We start from the raw sequence: 15,084 nt of genomic DNA, 5'->3' as shown, positions 1-15,084 counted from the left end.
TCCTTTAATTAGATAATAATCTATTTTTTTAAAGGATATATTTCATTACATTACATTGTGTAGATAAAGTTGTTGACATTGATAGATAAGTTGCAGATCTATATTAGTTTGTGACAAATGAAAGAAAAAATATTTGGAACTATTAATTATATTTGAATATAATTTGAAAATAGATATACATTGTGTAACATCAATTCATATATAATTTAAGAGAATAGTAGTTAAATCATATCTAATTTTAGAGAACTATGTGTTTATAATTTATTCAGTTTGAGTTATTTCCCTTTGAACAGAAAATTATATGGATAAAATTAAAATGTGTTTCATTTCAACATAAATTAAACATGTAGGGGAAAATCGCCTAATTGCGGACAGCGCCGATATGCGGACGGAAAACGAATATCTCACTTTTCAATAAAATTATGGAAAATTGAAATAAAATAGATATAAGAAATAAGGTGTTTTGTTTACTATTGAATCTCTATTTTGTTGCAATAAGGTTATCATGTCTATTGCCTACGATTTACTTTTGTGTCATGTGATTGAAATTGCATGCTATAAATAGCTTATGTCAACAAGTTTGAAAACCGGGAAATTTTGAAAAAGGTCAAAAGTCAGCGTGTCACATTCAATACACAGTTGTTCATGTAAAAATGGCAATTTATGTGTTGAAAAGCAATAGGCATTGCGTATTTTATGCAAGGAAACATTTCTTTCAATTATATTTACTGATTTGTCTAAATTTTGATTACAAAATTGGAATAAGCAAGTGTCCGCATTTTCACCACCGAAAATAGTATGATAGCCGAAATGCGGACACAAAATATTTCGAACAACTAACACGTGCAGTGGTGCATATGTCAATACCATGATGACGGAAATAAACAAAACTCTCTTATAATCTAGCATTATTAGTTTCAATCCGATACATTTATATCAATAAAGTGTTGATTTGGGTTTATTTGTTTTGCTTTTATTTTGCATATTACGAACATAATGCAATTACAAGTCTGATTTCCACTCCAATTTGCAACTTGCGCACATCTTCAATAGGTCAAAAACTGAAAACGTCATCCCCTGGATGGCAAGCCAATTCATTTCTCTTTCTTCGCAGAATGTCTACATGTTTAGGACTTTTTGCAAAAGCAAGAATGGAATGAAATAAAATGTACAGAATCAATCGCCCGAATGAAATTGCAACAATGTCTCGTAGACGAGTGGCTATTTGACAATGATGTTATTGGCTATTTATTTGGCTATTTGACAATGATGTTATTGGCTATTTATTTGGCTATTTGACAATGATGTTATTGGCTATTTATTTGGCCATTTGACAATGATGTTATTGGCTATTTATTTATGAAATTTTACGTTTATCAAAACATGAATATGTATCAAACACTACTGAGGGGGAAAGGGGGGGGGGGGGGGGGGGGGGGCACTACTATGCGAAATTATTGAAAGTGATAAGGAAAATGAATTCAGCAACATTGTGTTTATTGCTAGAAAATCAAGTATAGGAGGTAAAGAGTTGGACATTCTTACTGCGGAAGAGGAAGATGAACTTATTGATATCACGAATATTCCTTTGAAAGAAATGTTTTTATAAAACTTTTTAAAACATGATAGAAATAATGTAACCAATACATTGGTTTTAAAGACCTCTTTAGACTTTTTTGAGCCTACAGTAACGACATTGTGCATCCAGTCGTCTGTCTGTTGTTTGTCCATCCGTCTGTGACAAATCGAAAAACAAACGACGCCCCTCATGGAGAGGTACCAGTAATCGCATAATCACCAAATTTTTGCCAACATAATCACATAACCATTAAATATTTGCTTTGGTAATCAAAAACTTCTTTTCTTTAGTTATCAAATAATCATAAACTAAAAGCTTTGTAATCATATAACAAATTCAAATGTAAACTATTTAATAACTAAAAAGATTTTAATAAGCTCTTCCTCGTCCTCATCCTTCTCCCCGGGTGAAACTGTATCACCTGCATCTTCCATATTTGGTTCGGTAATTTTCTCATGTGAACGACGTATGCCTCACTTTTTTTTTTACCTGCATGGACGAATGAATGTTATTGTAATTAATCATCTTTTGCACCTATTGTTAACCTGTTGTGTTTTAGACATTTCATCTTAGACACAGAACTCGGTATGCATGTTCTGAACACGCTGGTATCTATTCGCCAGTCGGATAAAATCCCATGCCATTATTGGTCAGAGAACGGGCATTATATAGAAAAAAATATATATGTGACGAAATGCAACGAATAGCATATCATCATGCGTGACCTGATAATCTCCAGGACTACGTCTTTATTATGTCCTGTCGACTTTTGGCGGATGCCCTATTATAGTAATCACTCTGCCCGTCTATTCATCCGTCCGTTTACACTTTCTATGTCGTAGGATAACTCAAATCAACTCCACAGATTTTAAAAGAAATTTTAGCACAACATTTAGTAACATTAGGGGAAGCTCCCTTTCATTTTTTTTTAACTTTTCATTTTCAAGATATTGGACTTAGGCCAGCAAGACCCTTCATTGAGGAGTGACATGGGTCAGAATTCATAAGAGAAAATAAAAGGATATGGAGTAAATGTACATGGGACAAAATCGCACACAATACATATAGAAAAAAATATGAAAATTATCAATGAACAAGGCTTTAATTCCTGTTCTTCATCTTGACAGTTGATGTAGGGTCTTCAACAATGAACGAATCATTCATATCCTACAAGGTCAAGACGGCCCCTAGCGTCGACTTAAGCTGTACTATTGATAAAAATAAACCAAAGTTCACCTTCTTGCTCCCTACCCGCCTCGGACTGCCAACTTGTGCGATGCTTGTGTACGACGGTTCTCCAGTCGAAAGCACCAGGGATACAAGAAAAGTGCAGTAATTTTGAAAGACATCGATCGCCGCTAAAATATGCTTTGAAGTTACACATGTCGGGGAGCGGTCAATGAATTACATAATTTATAATTACGGGCTAGGTTTTTCAACATATATTTGGAGGGGCCTCTGTGGCCGAGTGGTCTAAGTAGTTACTACTGTAATCACTAGCCAGTCAAAACTGAGGTTGTGAGTTCGAACCCCGCTCGTGGGGGTGCACCCGACTCCAATCTTAATTTACTTGGATTGTCAGTTTTCCTATCGAAGGTCGGTGGTTTTCTCCGGACACTCCGGCTTCCTCCACCAATTAAAACTGGCCGCCACGAAATAGCCCAAAAGCGTTGCTTAAAAATGGCGTTAAAACACCAAAAATCAATCAATCAATCAACATATATTTGTCATACATTGCCCAACAAAAGACCAATACATTAGAAACAACAGATGATAGACAATACATATAAAACTAAACATAATACTGACTTTTCCATAATTCCCTAAAATTTTTGGTGTCCATTTTTCCATAGTCCTAATTTTTTTTTGAACATTTCAATTTACAAAATTTGCATGTTCCCTCACACCTTGCGTTTTCCCATTTTTGATTTCACAATTCTTAAAAATGAAGTCTTTTTACCCATTCCATAAACTGTTTTCAGATGTTCATGGTGTTGGATGGGAAAAAAATCTCGCCCCAAGGCATCTTATGCTCTAGAGTGAGGGCTACGGATTTTTAAGTGATTAGGACATTAAAACACATTACAATGAATGCCATACGATTTGAAATTGAAAGTTATCACAACTATATCTCGTATATATGCATGCATGCATCTTGGAAGACAATATCCCGATGGAAGTTGTCAGTACAAAAAAGTTTCTGCATCTTATATCATTTAATAATTGGTGTGGTATAAGATATTTAATGAACTTCTTTAATCTTATTTTACTCACCTTTCCACATGTATTACCAGTTCATGCGAGAAAACCATTCTCAAACATGCTTTAAGATGCACTGAGAGGTTATTCTTGAGGGTTTATTCATGAGAGTTAATGTTATATATGCATAATACCTGCGTTTTGAATAGCAAGAACTGTTTAAAAATAAGTGTCCGCAATTTGACGACAAGGTGTCCGTATTTTAACTCCCCCTGTCCGCATTTACGCGACTCGGCATTTCCGCGGGTTTTAAGAGTTTGCAATCTACCAATCTAGAGAGGAGACCTGAAAACGCGGGAAATGGTCCATTTGATACCCCTCTATCCTCTCCTGTCAAATGCAACCACCAGTATGTCCGCAATTGGCCTCGACGGTATCCAAACTTCCGGATTTGAAAAAGTGTCCGCAATTAGGCGAATTTCCCCTATAGGATTCTTTCAAATGCTGAAACTAAACCTGTATTTAAATATTAGATTTTTGGGCCCAGTTTTCAAGTTGGTCCATATCAAGGTCCAAAATTAAACTTTGTTTGATTTAACAAAAATTGAATTTATGGGGTTCTTCGAAATGCTTAATCTAACCATGTATTTAGAGATTTTGGATTGTGGGCTCCTTTATCAAATTGGTCAACATTGAGGTCCAAAGGGTCCTAAATTAATCTTTTGTTTTGATGAATGAATTCTTGGAGTTCTTTGATATGCTGATTCTAACAATGTACTTAGATATTGGATATTGGACCATAATAGGTAAATGTCCAATTTCAAATTTTTCAGTTCTTTGACCACTTTCATTTTGTGTCAAAAACCTATGCTGTGTCAAATATTCAATCACAATCTAAATTCAGAGCTGTTTTAAACTTAAATGTAGTGTTCATACTTGCTCAACTGTTCAATGTTTGACCTCTGCAGGAAATCTGGTTTGCTGTCACTCTGACAGCCTCTTGTTTTCAAATATTCTTAAAATGCCAGGTATTTGGACTTAGTCATTTTTTGGTACTAGCTGCATAAAGAGATCATGGTTTGTCTGGCTATTTCCTTCACAGTTTTTGCGTTACAGCTTTAATATTTGTAGGTTGTTTATGAACATAATGGAAGTGTACATGTCCACAGGATTTTTTTTTAAATATTCTCAAAATGCCAGTATTTGTTCTTAGTCATTTTTTAAATTGAAAAAAATTTAGTTTCCGTTCTCTAACTTAAGTTTGCCTCAACCAAATGTTATGAAACTTATACACAATGCTTATTACCACATAACACAGATCAAGTTTGAATTTTGGTAGCGTCACTTTAACCGTTCTAGAGTTATGCCCTTTATAAATGGAAAAATTGAAAAAAATTTAGTTTCCGTTCTCTAACTTAAGTTTGCCTCAACCAAATGTTATGAAACTTATACACAATGCTTATTACCACAAAATACAGATCAAGTTTGAATTTTGGTTGCGTCACTTTAACCGTTCTAGAGTTATGCCCCTTTATAAATGGAAAAATTGCAAAATTTTTATTTTCTCCTAAATATCAAGTATTTTTTAAATTTGGAGTTATCTTCCTTTGTCCATGATTATAGTTGAATCAACTACCATCAATGCTTTATACAATGCAATGTTTAATTTTGACTTCCACTGATAAAACACAGATCAAGTTGAATTTGGGTAGTGTCACTTTAACTATTTTTGAGTTATGCCCCTTTATAAATCGAAAGATTGCAAAATTTTTAGTTTCCATTCTGTAACTTAAGTTTGCCCCAACCAAACATTATGAAACCTATACACAATATTCATTACCACAAAACTAAGATCAAATACAAATTTTTTGTTTCCGTTTTCTAACTTTAGTTTGCCTCAACCAAATGTTATGATACTTATACACAATGCTTATTACCACAAAACTCAGATCAAGTTCAAATTTGTGTAGTGTCAATTTTAATGTTCTTCAGTTATTAATATTTGTAGGTTGTTTATGCACATAATGGAAGTGTACATGTCCACAGGATTTTTTTTTTAAATATTCTCAAAATGCCAGTATTTGTTCTTAGTCATTTTTTAAATTGAAAAAAATTTAGTTTCCGTTCTCTAACTTAAGTTTGCCTCAACCAAATGTTATGAAACTTATACACAATGCTTATTACCACAAAACACAGATCAAGTTTGAATTTTGGTAGCGTCACTTTAACCGTTCTAGAGTTATGCCCCTTTATAAATGGAAAAATTGCAAAATTTTTTATTTTCTTCTAAATATCAAGTATTTTTTAAATTTGGAGTTATCTTCCTTTGTCCATGATTATAGTTGAATCAACTACAATCAATGCTTTATACAATGCAATGTTTAATTTTGACTTCCACTGACAAAACACAGATCAAATTGAATTTGGGTAGTGTCACTTTAACTATTATTGAGTTATGCCCCTTTATAAATCGAAAGATTGCAAAATTTTTAGTTTCCATTCTGTAACTTAAGTTTGCCCCAACCAAACATTATGAAACCTATACACAATATTCATTACCACAAAACTAAGATCAAATACAAATTTTTTGTTTCCGTTTTCTAACTTTAGTTTGCCTCAACCAAATGTTATGAGACTTATACACAATGCTTTTTACCACAAAACTCAGATCAACTTCAAATTTGGGTAGCGTCAATTTTAATGTTCTTCAGTTATGTCCCTTTATAACTATATGATATGCAAGCAGGGGTATCATCTGTGTCCACATGTGGACACTATCCACATTTATTTTGTACTTAAATTCAGAAAGAGGGATGTTACATATTCACAAAAACCGGATGTCGTACTTCATTTCCTTCTCACTTGCTATATAATTAAAATCATGGTTTGTACTACTTTCCCTAATGAAAATATAAGATTTTAAGCTCACCTGGCCCGTCGTCCGTTGTCGTCGTCGTTAGCTTTTTACAAAAATCTTCTCCTCTGAAACCACTGGGCCAAATTTGACCAAACTTCACTTGGCCACAATCATCATTAGGGTATCTAGTTTAAAAAATGTGTCCGTTGACCCCGCCAACCAACCAAGATGGCCGCCATGGATAAAAATAGAACATAGAGGTAAAATGTAGATTTTGGCTTATATCTCTGAAACCAAAGCATTTAGAGTAAATCTGACAAGGATAAAACTGATTATCAGGTCAAGATCTATCTGCCCTGAAATTTTCAGACAAATCTGACATTCTGTTGTTGGGTTGCTGCCCCTGAATTTGTAATTTTAAGGAAATTTTGCAGTTTTTTGGTAATTATCTTGAATATTATTATAGATAGAGATAAACTGTAAACAGCAATAATGTTCAGCAAAGTAAGATCTACAAATAAGTTGTCATGACCAAAATTGTCAGTCAACCCCTTTAGGAGTTACTGCCCTTAATAGTCAATTTTTAACAATTTTTTGTAAATTTTTGTAATCTTTTACAAAAATCTTCTTCTCTGAAACTACTGAGACAAATTTAACCATACTTGGCCATAATCATTATTAGGGTATCTAGTTTAAAAAATTTGTCCGATGACCCCGCCTTCCAACCATCATGGCTGACTTGGTTAAAAATAGAACATAGGGGTAAAATGCAGTTTTTGGTTTATATCTCTGAAACTAAAGCATTTAGAGCAAATCTGAAAGGTGGCAAAAATGTTCATCAGATTTAGATTTATCTGCCCTGAAATTTTCAGACGAATCCGACGACCCGTTGTTGGGTTGCTGCCCCTGAGTTAGTAATTTTACAAAAATTTTGCAGTTTTTTGTTATTATCTTAGATATCATTATAATATCTAATATCTAATATTATTAATTATGATTTTAACCTTATTTTACATGATTTCCAAAGCATCAGTAAATACAGGTGAGCGACACAGGCTCTTGAGAGCCTCTAGTTTAGTATTGTCAAATATTTAATCAATACAGGGAAGTTGAACTTGGTGACTACCAAAGCTGGAAAGTTGAAACCTTTTGGCTGGACATTCAGTCCTGCAAGTGTAGACATTCAGAATAAAAATAAAAGATAGATCATCATACATAGTGTTAAATTTATAATTTCTTGTGGTCAGGCGGGGAATTATTTGTGTCTTACAGACAGTGCAACAATTTCAAGTTGTACTTAACATCACTGTTTGTCAAATCTAAAGTTTGTGGAACTATACTCATGCATTTGGCAGAGCAGAAGGGGGCATCATCCATATGTAGTTTTTTTTTTGCATAATGGTATAGTAGGAGATTTGGTGGAACTTAACAATTTTATTTTAACTTCTGATGATTAATTTTTCGATTGATTTCATGGTTAATAATGGATTTTCTCTAACTTACAATTGGTTATGACATTACTTTAGAAAGTAGTATATTCAATGCAATTCATTATGTAAAATTTTATTAAAAAATTGTTTATTGTTAACAATATTTATATATTATTTGCTGTTTGTAGTTATAACGATGGCTTGTTGGAAGTAATGGGACTGTATTCTTCATTCCATATTGCCCAGTTACAAGTGGGCTTGGCACAGCCACTTAGATTGGGTCAAGCAAAGAAAGTTAAGGTATGTTCATACATTGTATAAAAATCAAAATAGAAATATATGCACAGGTTACTTTAAATACAACATAGGTGTATAATCATGATATTATATGTCTTACCAGTAGAGAGTTTCCCTGTACCCATGAATTCACGAAAATTGGTCTCCATTGAATAATAATGAATCCAAAGTATTTTGAAAGGAATTATGCCTCTTGGAAATGTAAATTAAATTTGTGTGTCTATCCATATGGTCTTGTAAGTGTTCTCAAGTGTACAATTCTTCCAAGAATGTTTACAAAATTTTATCAAAGGTTTATATCAGCGCTGTCTTAAATGAGTTCGAAAATCTGAGCTAATTAATTTTAATTAAAAGCGAATGCCCCTAGGAAAAATAAATAATATGCCTGCGTCCGTCAGTTCTATTTTGTATGTTCTCTCAAACATACAATTCTATTAAGTATATCAGAGTTATTGCCCTTGGACAGATAAAATATGTGCATTGGCAGGGGACATTGGAACTTTGTTCTTTTATTTGGTCAGATTCCTTTCTGGACAAAGGCAAGAAACTTATCCCTATTATGAACACCATTGTAATTACGACATTCTTCTCTTGACAGATAACTATTCTGAAAGGAAAAGTACCGATGCAGGTAGATGGGGAACCATGGGAACAGTCTTCTCCGGTAGAAATAGAGGTTAAACATCATAGTACAGTCAGATTGTTATCAAAGTGTGGAAGACAGAATATAAACGGTTAATTTTCTTGAAAGGTTGATCCTACACTGTTGAGTGTACAGAATTCCAGTATTGTCAACTTACACAATCATGATGCTATTTTAAATGTTGATTCTGCTCCCGTTTGAATTTTTAATGCTTTTAGTTTCTGTAGACAATGTCAAACTGTCTTTCAATAGTGTCATTTGATGTTAATTAATTTAGAGATATGTTTATTGTCAGGCATACAATAAGTGCTAAGTTGTATTTATTTCTGATTTCAAGTGCTTCAAGAAGGTTTCAATAGAAATGTTATTTAGCTCAGTGTGGTTCAGTGTAGTGAATAATATATTGATGATCTCATATTAACCATGAATTCTTTTAATGTATACACCAATTTCAAGTCCTTGGGGTTTACTAAGAATGATGAACTCAATTTTGCACTGGTTAACTTCATTGTATTTGCAAATCATACATGTGTTTAAGTATTAGATACACCTTGAGGGCGTTTAAGCCCAAATGGGTGCATCTAATTTACACCAAGATAATTGTTGTCAATGCAGAATGATAGTATTCAATAATTTAGGATGGGTCTTTCAGCGATTAGATCATATGTTATTGAAAAGCATGGTAAATGCAGTTTATCAAATTTCATTTAACGACATCTTGGTGTAATATCTATTGTTTTCTGACAAATTACAGGAAAATTTGTTTTTTCTTCAATGACGATCAACTTGAAATTGGTGTATTAAGCATACTTAATGTGCAATATAACTCTTATCTTATATTTATTGTATGTCCCAATACTGTAAATTCAGAAACTATTGAGAGGTTTTTATTATTGCCAATAATGAGACTTGGTGATAATCGCAATAATAAGAACTCGCATTCTGATATCTGATACATATAAGTTTATGCAGATTTTCCTGAAATCGCAATAAATAATCTCACATTTTTGTCTCGCCTTGACGGAGTCAAAAAGCGAGACATAGGTATGCTGTTTCCGGCGTCTGCGGCGTCAACAATGTATTAGTTTGTAATTAGGTCGAGTTCATGGTGAACCACTAGTGGTAGGTCAATGATATTTGGTATGCAGTTGTATAAGCATTGGCACATCTTATTACAATGGAGATTATTTGGCCCCGCCCCCTCAGTCAAGGTCTATTTACTTTGAAACTTTGCTTAGTTTACATGTATTAGTTTGTGATTAGGTCAGTTTATGGGGAACCACTAGTGGTAGGTCAATGATATTTGGTATGCAGTTGTATTAATATTGGCACATCTCATTACCATGGAGATTATTTAACCCTGCCCCCTCAGTCAAGGTCTATTGACTTTGAAACTTTGCTTAGTTTACATGTATTAGCTTGTGATTAGGTCAGTTTATGGGGAACCACTAGTGGTAGGTCAATGATATTTGGTATGCAGTTGTATAAGCATTGGCATATCTCATTTCCATGGAGATTATTTGGCCCCGCCCCCTTATTCATGGTCTATTGACTTTGAAACTTTTGCTTAGTTTTCATGTATTAGTTTGTGATTAGGTCAGTTTAAGGGTAACTGTTAGTGGTAGTTCAATGATAATTGGTATGCAGTTGTATAAGCATTAGCACATCTCATTTCCATGGAGAATATTTGGTCCTTACCCCTCAGTCATGGTCTATTGACTTTGAAACTTTGAAACTTTTGCTTAGTTTACATGTATTGGTTTGTGATTAGGTCAGTTTAAGATGAACCACTAATGTTAAGTCAATGATATTCGGTATGCAAATGTATTGGCATTTGCAAGTTTCATTTCCATGGAGATTATATAACCCCACCCCCTAATTATGGTTCATTGACTTTGAAACTTTTACATAGTTTACAAGTTCATGTTTGTGTTTAGGTTTGTTTAAAGGGAACGACTTATGAAAAGTCAATGGCATTTGGTTTGCAGTTGTATTAGCATTGGCACATTTCATTTCCATGGAGATTGTTTAGCCCTGTACCTTCAGTCATGGTTCATTGACTTTGAATATTTGCATAACTTACATGTTAAAGTAGTGCTATTTTAATTTCAACATTTGTATTATCAAAATAACAAATAGGCGAGACATATCTCTGTGTTAACAGTTTATTGTCCTTTCTTCAAAAATCGCATTAATAATTACACCCAATAATTTCTGAATTTACAGTATCTACTTTTATAAAGAAATGATATAAAACCTAATTTATAGGATATTTTACAATGCAATTAGATGTTCTTAACATATTGAGATTAATGTTAATTAAAATACCTCTTAAAAAAACTTGACTGGTCTTTGCTCTTGATATCCTTAATTCTGGCATACTGTAAAACATGGTATATGGTATAGTGGATTGGTATTAGTTTAAGTAAATTTTATTTACTCAAGTAAAATGGATTGGACACAAGTAAATTATTCTTATGAAGTCTGCTCCTAATTACGATATATAACAATACAATGTTAATATGAGCATGCAATATTTCAAAATATGCAATACTTTACGAGTCTACCATGGTATAACTGAATATTGAGAAGTATGGTATTGTATGAAAATATTTGTACTTGGTGAATTTTTACAAAAGATTTTAACATAAGGTTAGAGATGTCAAATGACTTCAAGATATAGTTTTGCAAAAGATTGAAGTTGATAAGATCTTGATTTTTATGCCCCACCTACGATAGTAGAGGAGCATTATTTTTTTCGGTCTGTTCCTCCATCTGTCCCACTTCAGGTTAAAGTTTTTGGTCAAGGTAGTTTTTGATGAAATGAAGTTGAAGTCCAATCAACTTGAAACTTAGTACACATGTTCCCTATGATATGATCTTTCTAATTTTAATGCCCAAGTAGAGTTTTGACCCCAATTTCAAGGTCCACTGAACATAGAAAATGATAGTGTGAGTGGGGCATCCGTGTACTATGGACACATTCTTGTTTTTTTATCCTTTCCTTGCAATTTCCTAAAATAACCAAGTTGATGTCCTTTCAATATTTCTTCAAGTCTGTAGTTAATAAAAACCTAACCTCATTTTTCTGAGCAGCTGTGTATAATAAATGAATGTTTTATTGCCAGCAACCCAACATTGAAAATCTAATGCTGATTTAACGTTGAAAATGGGCTGAAACCTGGTTGAAATATGCCTAGTGAAAATTAAAGAATTCTGGTTGAAATGTTGAAAATTCCTTGATGTCTAGTGGCTTCAATTTTTATTGCTAGCAAATATTGCTATATCTGAAGAAGTCAAGAATGTCTTCCCAGTATTCAAGTTTCAAAGACAAGACCAGTTTAAGGAAAGTGAAGGTCTTCCATAAGTATTTCTTATTTAGTTTTGAAAATTGAAGAGAACAAAAATAACAGTAGCCCAAAGACAATATAAAAGCAGACTTTTAGTTCTTCATTAAAGCATTTTTAGTAAACTATATTTACTGGTGATTTAACATCTATTTGTGCTTTAACTTTAATTTTTGTGAATTATTCACTTTAATCACCTGATAAGTCTCTTCTCCCAATACATTTGTGAACAATATTTAAAATTGACAATTTTGGTATATAGTTGAAACAGATACTACAATATTATAAAAGACATTTTAAATGACAGTTGTTTGAACATTTCACTCTCTTTGTAGTTGAAATGAATATGTATGTGCATTATCAATATTTACCTTCCTAGGATCAAAAAGATAAATCTGCATTTATCTTGTTTCAGTTTTTTTTGCATAATTTATCTTAATACTCTTTAGGCTTAACATCAAGTAGTCAAATAAACGATCTTTCCTTAGATAGTAAAATATGTTTCCTGCTTTTGAAGAATAAATTTCTTTGTTCAAGGAATGTCAACATTGGTTTATAAATGATTTTTATGACATTCAGTGAATTATTATTGCATCAAATGTACAGCTATTGCATATTTTCATATTGATTAATTCCAGTGTTGAACATTTAAATATTTTAATGGTTATTAATGTTTTAGATATTGCATAAGTAATACAAAAAATCTATTATTCATATATTGTATTGTGTTTTCTTTAATCTACATGACTTGTGTTATTTTATTACAATCAAATTTTAGTAAATCAGGAAACTTGGGTACTCTGTTGAAAACCAGGTAATTTTTAATAAAGCATCACCTGGCCATATCTTCTAAAGTCCATTTTCAATCACAATTTAAAGACTTTGTTTCCAATTTTTATAAAAAAAAAGTTATCAAAGGGAAACAACTCCTACGTAAGACAAATTATCAGAAATGTACAGCAAATGACACAGGCATGGTGCATTGTGAAGGAAATGACAATAATTTTGTTTGACTTCATAAGTTCATCACACATGATATATAGTCTTAGATTTTAATGTTGTCAAGTGTAATGGTGTCTGCAATGTGCTTTTTGTAATGTTGTCTATATATATATATATATATATATGCTCTTTTGACACTGTTTTAAGAGGTAGTTATTGTTCAAATTAATACTTGTATAATAAGTAGACAACAAATGAAATATCGTGACATCTAGTCTAAGATTTTGATGTTGTCAAGTGTTGTAATGTCCTTTATATTTTTTTTATAGCAAATAAATTAGATTAGAGTAACAGTTTCTTATACTAGTCCATATTGAGGGTTCGTGGATCATTCACAAGTGTAAAATATTCTGTTTTTTATATATATATATAAGTGAAGCACATCAGAATAAAGACAAAAGACCTGAAAACATTTTAATAGTGTAAAAAAAAATAATAAGTTTTACCCTTTTTCAGTAGAACATATAAAATGAGAAAAAAGGTAATAATGTGGGGTAAGCTAGATAAGACAAAAAACACAGAAATCTTGTAGAAAAATATGAAAGTAAATTAACAGTTGTCATGGGGACTACAATGTATTTTGGGTTTTTACATTCCCAGTATATAGATATAATATGCAAGGACTATATGACAAATTTTGAAGCTCCTTGACCAGAAATTTTTTATTCTGGATTTGTGCAAATGTTTAATTAATGAAAAAATTTTGTATTTGATTATTGTTTATTTTGTGTTTATTTCATTTCTTTTAATTCAAATATGCATGCATTTTAAGTGATTGAAATAGAATAATACTGTTTATATTTACTTTATTTATAGAATAATATTGTTAATATTTTAGATATGAATACATATATGTACTTGACTCTTGTGAATTTTTCTATGTATTTTGTTATCAATTTTAGTTTTTATGAATGATTTTTTTTTATTAATTTTGTATTTTGAGCAATCTTTTATAAATTCTGATTGTTTTACTCATTCGTCCCATATGAACACTGAGACTGATTACAATCATTTTAGTTTCAATTGTTTTTATACGACCGCAAACAAATTTTTGTGGTCGTATATTGGTATGACGTTGGCGTCATCGTCGTCGTTGTCGTCCGAAGACACATTAGTTTTCGCACTCTAACTTTAGTTTAAGTGAATGGATCTCAATGAAATTTTACCATAAGTTTCAATACCACAAAAGGAAGGTGGGGATTGATTTTGGGGGTTATGGTACCCACAGTTAAGGAAAAAGGGGCCAAAAATAAGCATTTTTGTAACTTCCAGACATAACTTAGGTGTAAGTGTATGGATCTCTCTGACATTGTACCACAAGGTTCCATATCACAAAGGGAATGCGAGGATTGATTTTGGGGGTAATTACCTCCAAATTTTAGGAATAGGGGCTAAAAAGGGGCAAAAAACAAGCATTTTCCTAGTTTCATGACAATAACTTGCGTTCAAATGTATGGATCTCTCTGAAATTGTACTGCAAGGTACCATACCACAAAGTGAAGGCTGGGATTGATTTTGGGGGTAATTCCCTCAAAATTTTAGTAATTAGGGGCCATAAAAGGGCAAAAAAACAAGCATTTTTCTAGTTTCAGGACAATAACTTGTGTGTAAGCGTATGGATCTTTATGAAATTGAACTGCAAGGTTCCATATCACAAAGGGAAAGCTGGGTTTGAGTTTGGGGGTAATTGCCCTAAACGTTTAGGAATTTGGGGCCAAAAAGGGGCAAAA

At 32.4% G+C, this 15,084-nt stretch overlaps 1 protein-coding gene across 1 annotated transcript in view; it reads left to right on the top strand.

Moving 5' to 3' along the window:
- The window catches only part of LOC127710246 (diacylglycerol kinase epsilon-like), a 65,856-nt gene extending 52,209 nt beyond the window's left edge, over positions 1–13,647 (top strand). The window contains exons 9-10 of the mRNA XM_052216016.1: positions 8,254–8,365; positions 8,961–13,647. Coding sequence (XP_052071976.1) covers positions 8,254–8,365; positions 8,961–9,101 — 253 coding nt within the window. The 3' untranslated portion in view covers positions 9,102–13,647. The remainder of the gene's footprint in view (positions 1–8,253; positions 8,366–8,960) is intronic.
- Positions 13,648–15,084: the final 1,437 nt, after the last annotated feature.

This window comes from Mytilus californianus, unplaced genomic scaffold, assembly GCF_021869535.1.
Source record: "Mytilus californianus isolate M0D057914Y unplaced genomic scaffold, xbMytCali1.0.p SCAF_7, whole genome shotgun sequence".
Lineage (NCBI taxonomy): Eukaryota > Metazoa > Mollusca > Bivalvia > Mytilida > Mytilidae > Mytilus > Mytilus californianus.
Note: the sequence above shows the minus strand (reverse complement) of the source record. Positions and strands in the feature narration are given on the sequence as shown.